General features: G+C 52.4%; 1 protein-coding gene across 4 annotated transcripts in view; it reads left to right on the forward strand.

The window, feature by feature from the left end:
* The first annotated feature begins 856 nt into the window (after positions 1-856).
* RBM19 (RNA binding motif protein 19) overlaps positions 857-20,379 on the forward strand; it is a 128,339-nt gene continuing 108,816 nt past the window's right edge. For 2 of the 4 annotated variants that reach the window (XM_070769616.1, XM_070769615.1), the window contains exons 1-15: positions 857-1,012; positions 3,293-3,475; positions 3,851-3,976; positions 4,166-4,204; positions 4,474-4,666; positions 5,799-6,034; positions 7,687-7,767; positions 9,921-9,999; positions 11,263-11,334; positions 12,263-12,466; positions 12,997-13,127; positions 13,881-14,002; positions 14,443-14,539; positions 15,086-15,196; positions 19,101-19,301. In XM_070769616.1, coding sequence (XP_070625717.1) covers positions 977-1,012; positions 3,293-3,475; positions 3,851-3,976; positions 4,166-4,204; positions 4,474-4,666; positions 5,799-6,034; positions 7,687-7,767; positions 9,921-9,999; positions 11,263-11,334; positions 12,263-12,466; positions 12,997-13,127; positions 13,881-14,002; positions 14,443-14,539; positions 15,086-15,196; positions 19,101-19,301 — 1,911 coding nt within the window. In that variant the 5' untranslated portion in view covers positions 857-976. Of the gene's footprint in view, positions 1,013-3,292; positions 3,476-3,850; positions 3,977-4,165; positions 4,205-4,473; positions 4,667-5,746; positions 6,035-7,686; positions 7,768-9,920; positions 10,000-11,262; positions 11,335-12,262; positions 12,467-12,996; positions 13,128-13,880; positions 14,003-14,442; positions 14,540-15,085; positions 15,197-19,100; positions 19,302-20,379 lie in introns of those variants that run through there. The other 2 variants (XM_070769617.1, XM_070769618.1) reach the window with 2 other exon arrangements.

The following is a 20,379-nucleotide window of genomic DNA, read 5'->3' on the forward strand; positions in this document are numbered from 1 at the left end:
GTCCATCTAGTCAATGCTATGGTTTTTCCTGTGGTCATGTATGGATGTGAGAGTTGGACTGTGAAGAAGGCTGAGCACCGAAGAATTGATGCTTTTGAACTGTGATGTTGGAGAAGACTCTTGCGAGTCCCTTGGACTGCAAGGAGATCCAACCAGTCCATTCTAAAGGAGATCAGTCCTGAGTGTTCTTTGGAAGGAATGATGCTAAAGCTGAAACTCCAGTACTTTGGCCACCTCATGTGAAGAGTTGACTTATTGGAAAGGACTCTGATGCTGGGAGGGATTGGGGGCAGGAGGAGAAGGGGACGACAGAGGATGAGATGGCTGGATGGCATCACCAACTCGACGGACGTGAGTTTGAGTGAACTCTGGGAGTTGGTGATGGACAGGGAGGCTTGGCGTGCTGCAATTCATGGGATCGCAAAGAGTCGGACACGACTGAGCGATTGAACTGAACTGAACTGAACACTGACAGGTGATGCTCAGTAAATGATTCACGGTACCTGGCAGCCTGTCTGAGCCTCAGCCCATGTCTCAAAGACAGGCAAGATTCCCTAATCCTGCCCCCACTCACAGGGCCAGTTAAAAGCTGAATAATAATAAAATAAAACGGAAAAGATAGCTAAAACGATTTCTGCTTAAGCACAGTTCAAACACTGCTCCAGCCAGTCAATTCCCTGCCAATGTTACGAACGAGCGCCCCCTGCCGGCCTAGCCATTACGGTGTCTTACCCAGGCGCCGCCAAACAGCCTGCGCCTGCGCAGGATGCAAGCACTCAGGCCCGCCCCTTAGAGGGTGTAACTTCCTTGGGTAGGTCTTTGGCCACGCCTACTTCCGTAGAGGCGGGCTACGTCTCTAGCACGTGACTTTGTTCCGGCTTGCCAAAGATGGCGGCGCCCAGAGCGGTAGCGTGAAAGTTAGTGGTGGTAGTCGCTGCCTATTCGTGCTGAAATCAAAACAGTGGGACAGTTCGCCATGTCGCGACTGATCGTGAAGAACCTCCCGAATGGGGTGAGTACAGAAACTGGGTTTGAGAATCTGAAATTGGGACCCAGCCAGAAGTTGGAGGTTGGGAGGGAGGTGCCTGGGGATTCTTGAGGGGCTTTCTCTCTCGGGCAGGGTTCCTGGATGATTCCGCAGGATTGTCGGCAGATTCATTTGACGGCTGGGAGAGACGGGTAGTGCCTCTTAAAGGTTTTACATCTGGCCCCTTGGTACCCCAAACCTCTTTCCCAGGGAGGTGCTGGTCTCCACGTCGTGTCGAATGCCTTGCTCCCATAACCCCCTTGTTCGATCCCTTTTTTTTGTTGACTTCTGACTGAATTAGACACTGCATCTACATTCCTCTTCCATTTGGGATACTGTCTGGGAGAAAAATGGGGTGTAATTGGCTGGGTACCTGCGTTATAGTTCCCGGTTCTCGCCTTGAGGGCAGTAGGAATGAATAGTTTTAAGAAAACTGAGTGACTGAGAAAGGTTTTAAACCACTTAATTCCGTAAGTGGAAAGGGGTGGCCCAGTCATACTTGTCTCTGCCTAGAGCCCACAGAACCTGGCACTGTGGTAGGCATGCAATAAAAGCATCCCGAATAAATGTGAAAAGATAGCTGAATGTGTAGTGTCAGATGGCTAGATGCCTTCTACCCCAGAGGATTGTCTGTACGTATTTAACAGTGACCTTTCCTTGGGTGGAGAGGGCCCTCCACCTCTGGTGTGGCCAGTAAGCTCATTCCCCAAATACAAAATGTGCCATGTGGATGGCATGAGAGATCTGTACTCCTTAGAAAGAGTAAGAACATAAAGCCATTTCTGTTTCATTTTTGTGGTTTTTTACTTTACCTTTTTTTTCTCCGTGGCAGGTTGGGGATAATCACTTACCATATGATTATTAAAATTCAGTATAAAATGAGGAGCAAAATCTTTTTTTTTTAAGGGTCTTTAAAATTTTTTATATTTATTTGGCTGTGGGATCTTTAGTTGTGGCATTTGAACTCTTAGTTGTGGCATATGGAATTCAGTTCTCTGACCAGGAGCCCCTGCATTGGGAGCACAGAGTCTTAGCCACTGGCCAGCCAAGCAAAGACTTTTGTTCTGTCCTGTCCTCCATCTCCAAGAGTAACCATTTTTATGACTTGGCGTTTCTTGACAAGTTACTTATTTCAAAATCCTTAATGTCATCACACAGTAAGCCTGCATATTGTCAGCTCCTACTACAACTGTTTGTAACTAATTCTTTCATTTATCAGACAAGATATACAATAGGAAGAGATAGGCCATACTGAGAAGCAAAATGAGATGGTAGTTAGAGGGGAAGAAAGGGTCGCCATGCTAAAATCCTCATTCATCAGAGTGAGGCATCAAGAGATGCTGTCTAAAGCTAAAGGATGGATCAGTAATAGATGGGTTTTTTAAAGATTTTTATTTATTTATTTAGTTTTGACTGTGCTTGGCCTTCATTGCTGAGTGGGGGTTTTCTCTAGTTGCAAAGCAAGTGCTTCTCACTGCAGTGGCATCTCTTGTTGCAAAGCACAAGTTCTAGAACAAGGGCTCAGTAGTTGTGGTGCACAGGCTTAGACCTTCCACAGCATGTGGGATCTTCCAGGACCAGGGATTGAACCCGTGTCCCCTGCATTTCAAGGCAGATTCTTAACCACTGGACCACCAGGGAAGCCCCCGATAATTGGTATTTTTAAAGTAACCTATTTAGGGTAAATGATGAATTAAAAACAATAAATAACAGAGACTGGAAGGGAGGAATGGATGATGTGGGTTTCTTATCTTTCATAGTGGAAGTCAGCAGGTAGTCTTTGGGGGTATAAATAGGCCAGGAAACAAAGTTGAGAGCTGACTGTTGGGACATAGAACGGTGCTTATGAGGAGTCCTGAAAACAAGCTGTAAAGATGCTTACTCCTGTCTCCCACAATCAGCGAACACTGTGCGGTTTACCATGTTCCGTATTTCACACATCTACTGTGACAGCATTTGTTAGATGTTTGCATCGCAGCAGCTACTGTGCTGGGCTCCTGGCACAATAGGTCTCATTAACCTCCTAGCAGCCCACAGGCCTGCAGGATTCTGAGTCTTGACTTCCTCACTGATGAAGGGACTTGGTTAAGGCCACACACAGACCAGTGTTGGAGCTGGGTTAGAACCAGGTGCCAGCCACAAAGCATGCTCTGCCACTGCCCTGCCTAAGGGGAGGAATCCCGGGGTCTCGGGTTCCCAGCCCATTTTGTCCCTTTGGCTCCGAGGCCTCCCAGCTCCTCCCTCACCATTCCTGTCCTGTCCTAGATGAAGGAGGAGCGTTTCCGGCAGCTCTTCACCGCCTTTGGCACGCTGACGGACTGCAGCCTCAAGTTCACCAAAGACGGCAAGTTCCGCAAGTTTGGCTTCATCGGCTTCAAGTCCGAGGAAGAGGCCCAGACGGCGCTGAACCATTTCAACAAGAGTTTTATTGACACGTCCCGGATCACGGTGAGCGGGCATGGACCTCACCCCCACCTGCCTGTCGCCAGGGATGCCCTGGCTGTTTCTCTCCACACGCGAGACCAGTGCCTGGCCCCTTCCAGACTGTGATGCCTTTGGTCTTCCTCACTGTTCTCAGATCCTCGTGCTTGTTAATCCCCTGCAGCATTTGTAGAAGCGGTTTTCCCCAGAGTCTCTTGATTCCCTGCGTTGGGGGAGAGGAGCCAAGAATTTGTGTGTCTCCCAAGCTCACAGGTGATGGTGTTGCCGCTGCTCCCAAATGAGAAGCTCTGGTCTACAGTGTTCACCCACTGCCCCTGGTCAGCACCCGCCTGTGCTGGGCGTGGTGGCAGGTGTCATCATCAGCCTCTCTGTCTCTCGCAGGTGGAGTTCTGCAAGGCCTTTGGGGACCCGACAAAGCCCCGAGCCTGGAGCAAGCATGCTCAGAAATCGAGCCAGTCCAAGCCGCCCCCAAAAGACAAAGACGCCATCTCCACAGAACCTAAGAAAGTGCGTGGATGGTCACTCCCGGCCATATCCCGGGTGTCAGCAGAGCAGTCACCCCGGGAAGGCAGGGTAGTGGGAGGTAGAGGGATCTGAGAATCCCTCTTGGATGGTTCCCAAAAGCAGCCCTCCCAGGGCAGTGGGGTTCCATCTCCTTTCATCTCTGACCCTCACACCTGTGCCTTCTGTTTGCAGGACGACAAGAAGAAGAAGGCCGCAGGTGAACTGGAGAAGGTGGGTCTGTCTCGGTGGCCACGCGGAGGGTGGGCAGCAGAGACGGCCTTGCCGCCCGTCTCTCCTTGCCATGTCTCTGTGGCTTCTTCGTCTTTCTGTCCAGTGCCACTCTCCCCAGGACCAACCCCCCTGGCCCCCGGCAGCCCTCTAGAGACTGGGGGAACGTGGCCTCAGAGAACGTGGTTACTCTCCAAAGAGTTAGCAAGGTTGAGCCCTCCCTGACCTACTTTGCCTGTTCTCTCTTCTTCCCGCTTCTCTGGCGCCCATAGCTGAAAGACGATAATGAGTTCCAGGAGTTCCTGTCGGTTCACCAGAAGCGGACACAGGTGGCCACTTGGGCGAACGATGCCCTGGACGCTGAGCCCTCGAAAGGGAAGAGCAAGCCAGCCAACGATTACCTGAACTTTGACTCCGACTCAGGGCAGGAGAGCGAGGAGGAGGAAGATGGGGAGAACTCGGAAGGTGAGGGTATGCCCCCCGCTATAGTGTGCGCCCTGCACCTGCCCGTACCTGAGCACAAGTGACCTGGGAGATGGCAGATCAGATGCTGCCCCGTAGAGGGTTGATTATCCCAACCATGGGTACGTCGGACTTGATCGATCCTGGTCCCTTATCCAGTCAGTGGATTACTCGCTCAAGAATTGATTGAGCGCCTGCTGTATGCCAGGCAGTGGATGTAGCAGTGAGCAAAAGACGAGAGTCTGCTCCTATGGAGCTGTCGTCCTGGTGGGGAAAGAAACAGTAAAGGAATCAGACTGATTCCTTTATTCAGTATTCAGTAAATGATGTGAACGTGAGTGCCACAGAGAGAAAGCAGGAAGTGGGGGGTGGGAGAGGCCCCGGAGAAGGGTGGTCCTTGAACAGAGGCGGTGAGGGATGAGCCTCTGTCCTTAGAAGGGGCTCACGGTGTAGCCATAAGGGGCTCAGCGTGGTGAGTGCGGTGATCGAGGGGTGGAATCAACTTCGGTTGAAAGGCAAGGGAGTGAATTTGAGGTGAGTTTTATGACTGGTAAAGTCTCTGTGCAAAGCTGGGATCCAAAGGACTCAGTGGGAGTTGGGGGGACTCAGAGAGGGTGGAGGGTGAGGAGGGGCTCCAGGCAGAGGGAAAGGCGTGGCAGAGGAGTGGGAAGAGCAGGAGCCAGGGGGTGTCCACATGCTCAGGGCGGCTGCAGCAGAGGGGGCTGGCGGAGAAGCCAGTGAGCTCACCAGACCCCACGAGGAGTTTGGATTTCCCCTGAAAGAGCAACTGGGGTAAAACCCGAGCTCCTTGTTAGGCCTGGGAGCCACCGCCAGGTCTGGCTCAAGGAGTAAAAATCCTCTCTAGGGTCTCAAAAAGTCGTGAAGCCTCACACTTGGCCAGTAAGAGAGGCTGGTGAGAGAGCCCTGAAATTCTCCACGTGGAGTGTGGAAACTGTCAGAACACTGTCATTTCAGTTATTTATCCAAGGGCTTGCTGGGCACCAGGGGGGCTTGGCAGGGGCTCCTGGTCACCATGAGCTTAGCACCTAATGTGTCACACCACCACGCTGTCTGCCACCCCAGCCCTCTGGTTTGCTCGCAGCCATCACCAATTCCAGCCTTTCCATCTTTCCAGAGGAGGAGGATGGCCTCAAACCCAAGGAACCCAAGGAACCCAAGGAACCCAAGGCAGCCGTGCAGAAGGAGCTGTCCGACATGGACTACCTGAAGTCCAAGGTGGTGGCAGCTGAGTCACCGTCCTCAGAGGAGAGTGAAGATGAAGCTGTGAACTGTGAAGAGGGGAGTGAGTCAGAGGAAGAGGGTTCCTTTGCTGCCCCCGCCCAGCAGGACAGGGAGGCGGCCCCAGCCAAGGTGTGTGTGGATCTGTGAGGACGTGGGGAGGGAGACCTGGACCTCGCCTACCTTCCCTGCAGCCCCTTTGTGGGGAGCTTAATATTAAGGAAGGATAGTTCAGCAGCCTGGAGACCTGCCTTAGCTCTCAGCCCAGCTGCTTGCTTGTTGTGTTACCCCAAGTAAGCACACTCCCTCTCTGAATTTGGTTCCTTTTGCTAAGAGAGAGGCTGCCTGCCCCTCCAGAGTTGGGGGGGATGTAAACAAGCTGAAAAAGGGTCTTGAATATACTATACTTAGTATTCAGTAGGAAGGTAGGCGGGTGTGAGCCCACAGTCGGTAAGAGTAGATGAAATTAACTGAGCGTTGACTACATGTGAGGTTCAATGCCAGGCATGTTGTTTGTCACTGAATCTGATGGTAGTTGTGGGGGAATGGGGTTTCTTGTCCCATTTTACAGGTGAGGAAACTGAGGCCCAGAGAAAGGAAGTGACTTGCCCACAGGCATGGCTGGGTAGTGGTGGGAGTCAGGACCCAGATCCAGGTCTGCCAGGCTCTGGAGTCTAGATTAAAACGTGGGCACTGCCTTCCAGGACGGCCACCCCATCTCCCACATGAGGGTTCTCTTTGCTCAGGACAGCGTCCCACATCCTTTGGGTCCTCATTCCCTCTTCTCCTTCCTCCTCTTTCTCCTTTCTCTTTTCCCTCCTTTCCTTCTCTGCCCCCTCATAATTGCTGCTTCCTGTTCTCTTTTCCTAATATACATATTCAAAAGAGATAGTCAAGTGTGGCTAAGTCAGGGAACTGCGTTCAACTTCAAGCTCTGACCTGGAGCAGCCATGGGTCCCGAGGTGAAGTGCTTCTCCTCTGGCCTCTGACCTGCATGTGAGATGAGGCTCAGCGAGCCCTGGTCCCTGTGTCTGATTCCCAGGGCTCGCTGAGCCTCATCTTAGATGAAGGTCAACCCCCGTGCCTGAGTGTGCACTGGAACTCAGAAGTTGCAGGCTTCAGGGACGTATCCCACAACTCACGCAGGGCAGCGCCCCACAAAAGCACATGACTCTTTCTGCAGTGATGTTAGACCTGATTGTTCATCTACTTGGGATAATTGTAAACCTTAAATTGTGCCGGAACAGCTCAGAGCAGATTGCACCAGCAAATGAGTCCAAATCAGGGCAAGTTTTATTACCCAAGGAATTAACCCCCAAATTAGGTGTTTTTCAGAGCTGTTTCAATTCTAAAATTACAGAGGACATCCCGAACCTGTAACCTCTGTAAGACTGTTTTACAGATTCAGGAGGACGGCTGTGTCTGCGCAGTGCTTTGTGTGATGTCTGGCATAGAGTAAGCCCTGACTCCGTGGTGGCACATGTCACCTCAGGGCTCCTTCCATGTCTCTTGCCCCTCCGTGTGGCCTGGGGCCCCTGCGAGCAGACCCCCCGTGAGCCAGGCTGTGGTTCTGGCCCTCATCTTGGGGCCACATGGAGGCTTGGCGTCTCCTCCGCCAGGCCCTGGCCAGACTCCGCATCCCTGGCAGGCACGATGCTCCGGGCATCGCCCGTTCGCCTAGCGGCAGGGGTTTCAGCACACTCACTGGGACGCCCAGGTTGGCTCCTCCTGCAGCCACACCTGGGACCTCAGTGCGATCATTTCTGCTCTCTGCCATCACTCAGACCGAGAAACCAGCCAGCCAGAAGGAACCCACCACCCCCCACACTGTGAAACTGCGGGGAGCCCCATTCAACGTCACAGAGGTGCGTGCCAGGAACCGGGTGAGGCAGGGAGCCCCTGGGGAGGGGGAGACAAAGCTAAGGGTGCCTGGAGCCTCTGTTTCGCTGGGGCTTCGGGGTCAGTTGAGGACTTGAGCTGGAGGGAACTGGGGGCCAAAAAGGCTGAGACATAGAATCTCGGGCATTGTCAGGCTCAGAAAACTGACGGCTATACCGAGACAGAGAAAGACTGAGCTCTCTCATTGATTATCTATACTAGGGGTGGGCAAACTTAGCTCTGCTAAAAACTTTTAAAAAGGGACCAGCTAGTAAATACCTAAGACTTTGTGATCAGTCTGGTCTCTGTCACCACTATTCAACCCTGTTGTAGCAGAGGCAGCCCTAGATGACAGGCAATCCAGTAGGCATGGCTGTGTGCCAATAAAACTTTATTTACAAAAACAGGCAGCGGGCCGCATTTGGCCTGCATCCTATAGTTTGCTGGCTCTGAATCTACACAAGAGAGAACACTTTGTAAGTTTCCCTCCTTGTGAAAGTAGTATAAGTTCAGTGTAGGAAGTTTTGTTAGTGTAGCTAAACAAAAAAGCAAAAATGACCTATTGCTGGGATGACTGTAGAAATTGCCAACCCAACTGCCTGGAGAGAGGGGAGTGGTAACTAGAGAGGATCCTTGGATGCAGGACTAATGACCTCCAGGTCTGGTTACTATAGGCGGAAAGAAGGACCTTCCCAGGCAAATTGGAGCAGGCTCCTCCAAGCCCTACATCTATATCCCATTCACTGACAACCACTAATCAATTCTGGGTGCATCTTCGTAGAGATTTTTTTTCTTTGTATACAGACACTGACCTATGTCTTTTCTTTCTAAAATGCAGTTCTACAGCAGGAACTATTTTGAAACTTACCCCCCCATCATATTATGTCATAAATATTTCTGAATATTGAATATTCTGCTGCAACACCATTTTTCACGTTGCATGCTCTTCTTTACTTGGCTATGTCACGTCTTAGTTGCAGCACGAAGGCTCAGTAGTTGGGGCACATGGGCTTAGTTGCTCTGGGGCAAGTGGGATCTTAGTTCCCTGACCAGGGATCGAACCCAAGCCCCCTGCATTGCAAGGCCAGTTCTTAACCACTGGACCACCAGGAAGTCCCCTGCGTGCTTTTCTTTACTCTGGATGCACTGTGTTATATTCAGTGCTGCTGCTGCTGCTGCTGCTAAGTCATTTCAGTCATGTCTGACTCCTTGCAGCCCCATGGACTGTAGCCCGCCAGGCTCCTCTGTCCATGGGGATTCTCCAGACAAAACTGAGTTGTGTCGCCATGCCATCTCACAGGGGATCGTCTGGACCCAGGGATCAAACCCCACATCTCATATGTCTTTTATATCCAACCCCCTAAACTGAGACATGGGTGTTGTTTCCAGTCTTCTGCTGTTTTGAATAATGATGCAGTCAGCACATTTCTTGAGATCAGAGGTCAGCAGGCTTTTCTCTATCGACATCGGTGCACATTTTAGGTTTTTGTGGGCATATGATCTCTGTTGTGCTTTTTTTTTTTTTTTAATATTATAATCCTTTGAAAATGTAAAAGCCATTCTTAGCTTGTAAGCTGTGGGCAGTATTTGACCTGTGGGCTATTGTTTGCCAGTCCTGGCTTGTATAAATATTTTATACAAACACCTGCACGTACATTATTAAGGCTTGGATACAGAAAATCAGTCCCTCTCTGGAAGCTTGGCCAGTTTATGCTCTCTTCAACCGAGTATGAGAGTGCCTGTGAACCCTGGGCATCCCTCTTTATCAGTGCAACAGGTCAAAATGACATCTCATCTTTCTGAGTAATTTGTGGAACTCAGTAGTTATAAGGAAAAGATGGATTAATTGGCTAGATAACATTTAAAACTTCTCTAAGGCAACTTTGTACCATAAAGTCAAAAGGCAAACAGCAGGCATTTACAACACAAACAACAGACAGAACTCGTTTCTTTAACTTACAAACAGGTAAGTAGAAATCGGGAGCTATGGATGACCCGACAGAAAAGTAGAAGCAAGGATATCTTCTAAGAGAAAGAGTTCAAATGGCCCAGAAAGATGCTTGAGTTCACTGGTAATTAAAGAAATACAGACCAAATCTGTATTGAAATGGGGAACAAAAACTTTTTCTTCTCCTCACAGAAAAATGTCATGGAATTCCTGGCACCTCTGAAACCCGTGGCCATTCGAATAGTGAGAAATGCTCATGGGAACAAAACAGGTGAGGCGGGGGCTGTTTCCGGGGGGGCTGGAGAGGCAGGTGCCTGGACCGGAAGGTTGGGACAGTGGAACTGTGGAGGTGCTTTGAGGGTAGTCGCTGTTCTTCTCCTTGTGGCCCCATCTCAGTGAATGTGACAGTGCCAGGACGGAGTCTGTCTCCTGTCCCCGCCACGGGCATGCGGTGTGCGGCTGTGGAAGCAGGCCTGGCCCCCAGGCCTGGAGGCTCAGTAATGACTGTGGCCTTCAGCCCAGGGGCTGGGGACCCCCGGGGACTGAAAGTAGGAAGAGGCCACGATCAGATTCAGGATGGCCCCCTGCTGGTGAGAGGAGGGTCTGGGGCAGGGCCGGAGGAGGCAGGTGGGCTGGGCTGGGGGCTTTTGCAGTCCCCAAGGGGAGGGTCTTGTGACACAGACCAAAACCCTGGCCTTTGGCGCAAATTACGGCCCTGCCACCTGCTAGCCATGTGTCCGTGGACACATCCCTTAACTCAGGTTCCCCAACCCTGGACCACAGATTGGTACACGTCCACGGCCTGTTAGGAACTGCACAGCAGGAGGGCAGCAGCTGGCGAGCAAGGGAGGCTTCGTCTGTATTCACAGCCACTCCCATCGCTCAAATTACCATGTTACCACAATATAACAGAAATAAAGTGCACAAGAAACGCAGCACCCCCCACTCCCAGTCTATGGAAAATTGTCTCCACGAAACCAGTCCCTGGTGCCAGAAAGGCTGGAGACCTCTGTCTTAGCACGCCTCTAGGAAAGTGGGGAGGGGAGGCCCCTCTGCGGCTCTCGGGGTTGAGGCCCCTTGAGGTCGAGGCCTCTCATTCTCAGAAAGACTCCTTGGAAAGGCACCTCCTTGTCTGTGCCAGTCAGAGCCACAGGCGGTCACTGTGCAGGTGGCCCCTCTGGTGCCAAGCTGGGCACAGCCCTGCCACCACAGACACTTGTCTGGAGAAGGCCAAGGAGCAGGCACTGGTCAGCGCGGGGTGAGGCTGGGAGGGAGGCCAAGATCGCCTATGTTCGTGACTCCTGTGGTCCAGCACTTTCGTTCCAGAAAGCCAGCCACAGGGTCAGAACTCTTCCTGCAGAGGGAAATTTGCCCTGGGGAGAGGGGAGTGGAAAGAAGAACCTGTGGGATTTGCCAAAAACTGTAGGTTTCCCTGCTGCTTCCCCCAAACACCTAGCACAGCGTGAGTGTTCCTCGTGGCGCCCACCAGTGTCTGCAGCCTGCGGACCTCACCTTTGTCGTGGTCCTTTGGCAGGGTACGTCTTTGTGGATTTCAGCAGTGAAGAGGAAGTGAGGAAGGCCCTGAAGTGCAACAGGGAGTACATGGGTAAGGATGCCCGCACGGTGGCAGGGGCTCTTGCAGTCAGTTACTCCGTAAGGTCACGTTAGGGGTCTGCTGTGCGCTGCCAGGCACTGCCTGGGGCACTGAGGACAAGGCCCCTGCCCTCCTAGGGCAGAGATCAGGCTGAGTCTCCTGTAGAGGAAACATATCGAGAGGGGGAGAGAGGCGGTAACCAGAGGGGCTGTGCTGTGGACAGATGCAGGCAAGGGTCGGGATTGGAGGATTTAAACAGGATCTTGTCTTCTTGGACCACGTTGAGCTGGTGACATTGGAGCAAAGGCTGGAGGAATTGAGGAAGCTGGCTCTGGCTTTGTGGGGCGGGGCCGTTCCGGTACAGGGAACTTGAGGTCCAGACTTGGGAGGTCTCTGGACTCTCTACAAGGACGTGATCTCTGACCCCTCCCTGGTGTGGACAGGTGACTCAGATCCAGCCATCAACCCCTTGTGAGGACATGAGTTCTCTTAGAGAAGGGAGGAACCTAAGGAGTCTTGCTCGCAGCCCAGGTGGTAGGATTTATTGAGCGCCTATGTGCGTGTAGAGGGAAGGTGATGGTTGCAGTCTAATCAGCTGCTCAGAGCGATGCAAGGACGCAGCTGAGCGGCACCACCAGGGTGGGGCTGTCACCCGAGATGATTCCCAGGGCAGCGCCAGGGACCGGGCCCTGGAATCGGGAAGATGCAGCCCCGTGACCCAGGCCAGTTCCCGCAGGGCTGAAGCCGAGCTTGCAGGCTGAGTGACATTCAGGCCCGGCTTCATCTGGGGCCACCGCCCTGGTGAGCAGAGCCTGGCATGCGGTGCCATCCCCAGCCGCCTTCGCCGTGGCCTCTGGAAGGCAGCAGCAACGATGAATCTGGAAGCTGGGAGGTTCCGGGCCTCCCCCCGGCCGGGCCCTGACGACCTTCCCTTGCCCAGGTGGACGCTACATCGAGGTGTTCAGGGAAAGGAATATCCCCGTGGCCAAGGCGCCCCTGAAGAATGGTGCCAAACCCTGGCAAGGCCGGACACTTGGGGAGCACGAAGAGGAGGAGGACCTGGCCGACTCCGGGAGGCTCTTCGTGCGGAACCTGCCCTACACCAGCTCTGAGGAGGACCTGGAGAAGCTCTTCTCCAGATACGGTAGGGTGGTGGCCTCCGGCTCACTGCACGCACCCAGGGCAAGTGGCCTGAGTCCCTGTCTGCCTAGGCTTAACCTTGGCCTGACGACTTCCCTTGCTGGTCTCAGTTTTCTCATCCATAAATTGGGCTTCATCATCTCTGAGCTGCTATCAGTCAGACAGGTTGTAGGTAGAGGAGCTCGAAGTCCTAGATAGCATCACAGCCACCCTTTGTGATCTGAACCCAGACTCCCTTAGCCCTCACTCATTAAAACTCAGAATTGACGGGGTTGGGTATGGTTTTCTGAGATATCCCTGGTGTCCAAACTCTGACTTTGGTCTTGGAAGCCCACTCACTGTGTGTGCGAATATGAAGTGCTCTCCAGTCTGAACTCTGCTGTTTAAATAGTCCTCCTGTTTAGTTCAGCAGCCGCCTCAGCTCCACGCTCTCACTGGTTAAAATCCCTCCCCTGACTAGTGCCCAGCATTTTCCTGCCTGGAGCTCACACCTGGCCCTGGCCCATGGGACACTGACGCTCTTCCTGCCCGCAGGTCCCGTGTCGGAGCTGCATTACCCCATCGACAGCCTGACCAAGAAGCCCAAGGGCTTTGCCTTCGTCACCTTCATGTTCCCGGAGCACGCCGTGAAGGCCTATGCCGAGGTGGACGGGCAGGTTTTCCAGGTGATGGCCTGTGGGCTGGCAGACGACTGGTGGGCCCAGGCGGTGGGAGGAGGCCGTGAGTGTATGCACATGCGCGTGTGCAGGCACGGACGTGCAAGGCAGCTTCTAGGGACACGCACCTGATGCCCGTGAAGCCACCTCCTGATCTGAGCTGCTGGGAGGGTCCCCCCCACCCCCACCCCGAGGGCAGGGTCTGCTCAGTTCTGGTCCCTGATTTAGTGCCTAGAGGAGCGCCTGGCACATAGTAGGCCTTTAAAAAGTGTTTGTGGATTAAATGAACATGCTCTCCAGCTTGAGAAATACCACTTGGAGGAGGAGTAAGGAAGGAAAGGGTTTTGAACCGGGCATTGAAACGGCCACAGTATAGAATGTAGGAAGCTTCTCTTTCCAAGTAGCATGCTCGGTGCACGCGCCTCCCTTTCCTATCATTCATTCACTCGTTCATGATCTGTTGATCCCCTGCAGGCGCCAGGCCGGACCTGATTCTTGCCCGCATGGGGCGCACATGCTCACAGGGACAGGGTAGGGTGGAGAGCCTACAGGCGTTACTTACAAACTGTGCAGCGTGCTCTTTAAGGCGGCATCAGACCCCTGTGCTAACCTCGTGGGTGTTCTGCCCGAGGCTCCCGTCTTAAGACAGAACTCTCAGCGCTGGTCCAGCCCCCGCGTGGAGAGGCCAGCGTCCCCCAGGCAGGATGTAGAAGCACTAGCCCCCTGCCTGTCCTCACCTCCTTCCTCTCGTCCCCACTCCAGGGCAGGATGCTCCACGTGTTACCATCCACCATCAAGAAGGAGGCCAGTGAGGATGCCAACGCCCCGGAATCATCGTCCTACAAGAAGAAGAAAGAGTCCAAGGACAAAGCCAACAGCTCCAGGTCCATACCCGCCTCCGACCCGGGCTTCCCTGCCCTCGTCCCTCCTCTCCCTGCCCCCCGGGCTCCCGGCTCCTCGTGGTGACCTTAGCCCCTCATCTGTAACCTTGTTGCACCTCAGTTTCCCCATCTGTAAGATGAGGAGAATCAGAATCAGTGGTGCCTCACTTTCATGGTGTTGTAAGGATCAAGTGAGTTATTGTAAGTGAACCACTTGGTCCCTGGTGCGGAGTGAGTGCTTGACGGACCTGAGGGGGTGTTAGTATCATCGTGACTCTGTTGTCTGTGGGCCCTGGGGGTTTGGCCTACACCAGGGAAGACTGAGCAGAAGGAGGCTTTGGGGACTTAGGGTGGCAGGCCCAGGAGCTCCTTTCTTACAGGCTTTGCATCTGAAAAGAGCTTCCCCTATTCACCATCCATCTGATCTCTTTGTCCTGCCTCAGCTCTCACAACTGGAACACGCTGTTCATGGGCCCCAACGCCGTGGCCGACGCCATCGCCCAGAAGTACAGCGCCACCAAGAGTCAAGTGTTCGACCACGTGAGTGGGCGCCCCGTCTGACGTGTCCCCTGCTCTGGGCAGGGGAGGGGGTGCTCTGGACCTGCTCTTGGGGAGTGGTTCTGGGTGGGAAGGCAGCAGGGCCATAAAGGGCAACAGTCCAGCTCTTCTTGAACCTTCCACCAGAGGAGGAGGTGAGGTCATTAACCAAGGCGCCCTGCATTGGGGTGATAACTTGAAGAAAGCTTCAGCCAAGTAGGGGGACAGAGTGAGAGCGAGCAGGCCGCTCAGGGGTGAGACATTCTAGCATAAATTGAACAGAGGGTGAAGCTGAGTCTGTATAGAAGCCCCGAGGTATGAATGAACTTGACATGAGACCCTTACGTACGAGTGGAGGGGTGAACATGGGGTCCTTGATTCACCCCGACAGACGTGGAACCCAGAACCATCAAGTCAGCGGGCATCCACGGGGAGCATCCATAGGGTCTCGCTCTATCCATGCCTCCTCCTCAGACTGTTAGGAGGTGTGACAGCTGACCTGTTGCCTGCCCAACAGCCGACAGGGCACCTTCCCTTTCCCTCCCGCAGGAGACCAAGGGCAGCGTGGCTGTGCGTGTGGCCCTGGGAGAGACCCAGCTAGTCCAGGAAGTGCGGCGTTTCCTCCTCGACAACGGGGTCTGTCTGGACTCCTTCAGCCAGGTGGGTGCCCTCAGGGGTGGGGGTCTCAACATCAAGGGACGTGGGCAAGGGTTGGAGGGTCAGGTCTGTCAAAGACGTTGACTTTGCAACTGTCAATTAAAGTAAGAAAGATCATTGGCTCAGACTCCTGGCCTGTCGGAGCTGGATGGTGTCTCTTGGGGGCTGATAGGCAAGAGTTTCTGCGCACAGGTTGGGTGTGTGTGTGAAAGTCGCTCAGTCGTATCTGACTCTTTGCGACCCTTTGGACTATACAGTCCGTGGAATTCTTTAGGCCAGAATCCTGGAGTGGATAGTAACCTTTCCTTTCTCCAGGGGTTCTTACCATCCCAGGGATCAAGCCACATTGGGGGAGGGTCCTCTACGTGCTTCTGCCCCACTACGTAGAGGTTCTTAGGTGTCTGGACAGTGAAGTCTTCGAGGGCCTGTTGTAACACCTGACGTCACCACCACACACCACGCCCCAACACACACACAACGTTTTACTAGGAACCTGAGGTCCGGGGGCAGAGATGGGAGGACCAGAAGGTCAGACAGTGAGTCTGTTGTAGGAGCCTGGACTCAGTCTCAGGGCTTTACACCCCCAATCTGCAGTTTCCTCAACTTCACCAAACCTTAGAGTTTCACCATAAAAGAATGGTTCAGATGGAAGGACAGGTAGCTAGTAGGAGGATAATTAAATGGTTGGATGGTAAGTGGGTGCATAGAAAGTGGGAATGATGGGTAGGGGCATCTCGTGGGTGAGTGGATGGATGAATTCAGAAAATGTGCTAGTCTAACGTTCACTAGGGCTTCCCAAAGCACTCTTTGACGTTTATGTGCTTTATTAATTCTTTCACCCTCATTACAACCCCGGGGAGGCAGCACCATGTGCTCCCCTTGTACAGAATGGCCCATAATCACAGATTCACTCGTCTTGGGTCACAGTGGAGCTGGATTTGAATGCAGGCCTGAGTGTCCATGCCTCTTAACAGTGCGCTCTGTGACCTGAGTTACACTTAAACACCCAGTGGTGCCCAGCTTTCCCCCGCTGCCGATGGCTTCTGTCCCCTTCTCCTCACTCAACCCTCACAGCAACCGCGGGAGGCCTATAGCTGAAAGGTGGGTGTTGCCATTAGCCCAATTTGGAGATGCACAAACTGAGGCCCTTTAGAAGAAAACAGAAGCAAAATACTCTTTGACATAAATCACAGCGGTATCTCTTTGGATCTACCTCCTAGAGCTATGAAAATAAAAATAAACAAATGAGATCTAATTACACAAGAGCTTTTGCACAGAAGAGGAAACCATGATCAAAACAAAAAGACAAGCCACAGAATGGGGGGAAATATTTGCAACTGATGTGATCAACAGGGGATTAATCTTCAAAATAAACAAATAGCTCATGTAGCACAATATCAAAAATCAAATATCAATATCAGCCCAATCAGAAAGTGGGCAGAAAATCTCAGTTGACATTTCTTCAAATGAGACATAAAGATGGCCAAAGGCACATGAAAAGATACTTAGCATTGCTAATTATTAGGTAAATGCAAATCAAAACTGCAATCAGGTATCACTTGACACTAGTCAGAATGGCCATCATCAAAAAAATCTCCAAACAATAAATGCTGGAGAGGCTGCGGAGAAAAGGGAACCCTCCTGCTCCATTGGTGGGAATGTAAATTGGCACAGCCACTATGAAGAACAGCATGGCGGTTCTTTTAAAAACTAAAAATTGAGCTACCATATGATCCAGCAATCCCACTCCTGGGCATATATCTGGTTACTGCTGTTCAGTCACTAAGTTGTGTCCAACTCTGTGACTCCACAGACTGCAGCACGCCAGCTTCTGTCCTCCACTGTCTCCTGGAGTTTGCTCAGATTCATGTCCATTGAGTTGATGACACTATCCAACATCTCATTCTCTGCTGCCCCCCTCTCCTTTTGTCGTCCATAATTTGAAAAGATTTATGTTAACATTCAGTGAAGCACTATTTGCGATAGCCAGGACATGGAAGCAACCGAAATGTCCGTCAGCAGATAAATGGATACAGGTGTCCACATCTAGACTGGAATATTACTCAGCCATGAAAAAGAATGAAGTCATGCCATTTAGAGCAACATGAAGGGACCTGGATTATCATACTAAGTGAAATAATTCAGAGAAAGACAAATATGATATCACCTACCCGTGGAATCTTTAAAAAATTATGTGAATTAACTTACAAAATAAACAGATTCACAAACTTCCAAGAAAAGCCTACAGTTCCCGGGGCGGGGGATGTGGTGGGGAGGGATAAATGAGGTTTTGGGATTGACACGTACACACACCACTGTATATAAAATAGATAATCAACAAGGGCCTTCTACTGGAGGGCTCCCCGGTGGTCCAGAGTGGTTAAGACTGCATGTCCACTGCAGCGGGAGTGGTTTTGATCCCTCGTTCGGGAACTAAGACCCCAAGTAGTGTGACCAAAAAAATGCCAAAAAGTACCCACTAGGGACTTCCCTGGTGGTCCAGTGGTTAGGCTCCATGCTTTCACTGCAAGGCACATAGGTTCGATACCTGGTCTGGAAACTAAGATCCCACAAGCCACATGGCCAGAAAATAAACACAGTTTAAAAAAAAAAAAAAAAAAAGGACCTACTGAAGAGCACAGGAAATTTGATATTTTGTAACTGCTTATATGGGAAAAGACTGAAAAAGAACAATGTATGTATAAATGAATCACTTCACTCTAATCTGAAAACTAACACAGTGTTGTAAGTCAGCTGTGGTGGTGTTTAGCTGTACAGTCATGTCCAACTGTTAGTGACCCCCCAGGCTCCTCTGTCCATGGGATTCTCCAGGCAAGAATCCTGGAGTCGGTTGCCATTTCCTTCTCCAGGGAATCTTCCAGACCCAGGGATTGAACCCGCATCTCCTACATTGGCAGATTCTTTACCGAGTATACTCCAGTATAAAACAAAGGAAAAGAAAATAGGCCTAGAGGAAAAGCACTTGATCAGAGGTTTCAAATTAGACCCGTGGCTGAGTTGAGACTTGTACCCAGATAGACCCCATGCCTGGAATTCTTCCTGTTAATTTTTTCAGCTCTTGCACTCCATCTGCCATTCATTTTTAAGAAAATAATTTCTAACGTTAGCCAGCTCATGCTGAATCAGTTTGCTTATGTCAACTTGATAGACTCTTTTCCCGGAATGATCCATGAAATGGGTGTCGTGTCCCCGTGAAAGGTGATCAGCTGAGCCATAGCCGAGGGTATGTCTCAAGGTCGGACACCTGGTATCTTGGTTTGGGTTCTTCCAAAAGCCAGTTCAGAGACAGATTCAAGCGCAGGTAGTTCATTGAACAGAACACACAGGCAAGAACGGGCGAGGGGGCAGATGAGCCCAGTACAGGCTGTGCTGCTGGGGCGGCAGGCTGAGGCTTTCCCGGGGGGAACACTCACCCAATTCACATGGGAGTTGTCCCACCCAAGGGACTGGGGACGTACCAACTCCAGAGGACCATGGGCCGCTCCCACTCGGTGTTAACTCCTCACACGTGTGGCAACAGGTGATCTTCAGTTTCTGGCAGAGGCCCTGAGTGCAGGGATTCAGGTCCCAGCCCTGGCTGGAGTGTTCTGGAAGGTCCAGCTGTGGTGAGGCAGTGTCAGAATCTGCCTCGCCTCAGAAGTGGAGGGGCTGGAATTTGACCCGGCGGGGGAGGGGGGTACAACCCTGGAGCCCTCACCTTCATCCCTGCCCCTTATCCCCCTCCAGAGAGGGTAGGGTTTCCTGGGCCAGCTTCCTAAGGGCCTGGTACCCCAGGTCTCACGTGAGCGCCTGGTGTGGGTTTATCCACCCCTCACTTGCTGCCAGTGGGGGTCCAGTGAGTCCCTTCCATCGTCCCACCTGAGCTGTCCTGTCCCCCTCCCTGCAGGCTGCTGCTGAACGAAGCAAGACCGTGATCCTGGTGAAGAACCTCCCTGCGGGCACCCTGGCAGCTGAGCTGCAGGAGACCTTCAGCCGCTTCGGCAGCCTGGGCCGCGTGCTCCTGCCAGAGGGTGGCATCACAGCCATCGTGGAGTTCCTGGAGCCGCTGGAGGCCCGCAAGGCCTTCCGACACCTGGCCTACTCCAAGGTAGGGCCACCCGAGCCCCGCTTCCAGGAGGGGACAGAGGGAGCTGATGGATGGGCCATCTTGGCATAGACCTTAGACCCGGCGTGTGCTGGAAACCACCGTCACTGTCGGGACTGCAACTGTCACCCTGCCCCTCGGAGCACCTTTGGATGGGAAATGTGAAAGGCAGGCTCCACACATCCCCCGGGAAGCCTGCCTTGGTTCCCTGCCAACCCTGGGCCCCTCAGCTTTCTAGTACCCCGTGAACTTGACCATCATCCATGCTGCTTTGGATGGCTTGTACCTACGATTAGTTGAAAGCCAAAAGGCAGGCTTCCTCCTTTTGGTGTATGCTAAGTCACTGCTGCTGCTGCTGCTGCTAAGTCACTTCAGTCGCATCTGACTCTGTGCGACCCCGTAGACGGCAGCCCACCAGGCTCCCCTGTCCCTGGGATTCTCCAAGCAGGAACACTGGAGTGGGTTGCCATTAAGTCACTGCAGTTGTGTCCAACTCTTTCTGACCCCGTGGACTGCAGCCTGCCAGGCTCCTGTGTCCATAGGATTCTCCAGGCAGGAATACTGGAGTGGGTTGCCATGCCCTCCTCCAGGGGATCTTCCCAACCCAAGGATCGAACCCATGTCTCGTGTCTGCTGCATTGGCAAGCAGGTTCTTTACCACCAGTGCCACCTGGGAAGCCCTTTGGTGATTACGGAAAAAATATATGTATTAGTGTATTCCTTTCTGTGGTTGCCATGATAACACCAATTTAGTGGCTTAAAGGAACAGAAATGTTTTCTCTCACAGTTCTGGGGGTCTGAACGCTGAAACCAAGCTGTTCAGGGGCCAAGGGTCATGCTCCCTCTGAAGGCTCTTGGAGGTGGGGGCACGGATCTTTCCTGGCCACTTCCAGCGTTTGGTGGCTCCAGGCAGCCCTTGGCTTGTGTCTGCATGACTCCAGTCTTTGCCTCTGTCCACACAGCTTTCTCCTTTTCTTCAACTGAGATCTTCCCTCTCCTTTTCTCTTACACGAACTCTTGTCATTGGGTTTAGGGCCCTCCCAAATAATCCAGAGTGACCCATCTCAGAATCATTTACTTA

This window comes from Bos indicus, chromosome 17 (assembly GCF_029378745.1).
Source record: "Bos indicus isolate NIAB-ARS_2022 breed Sahiwal x Tharparkar chromosome 17, NIAB-ARS_B.indTharparkar_mat_pri_1.0, whole genome shotgun sequence".
In the NCBI taxonomy this organism is placed as follows: Eukaryota; Metazoa; Chordata; class Mammalia; order Artiodactyla; family Bovidae; genus Bos; species Bos indicus.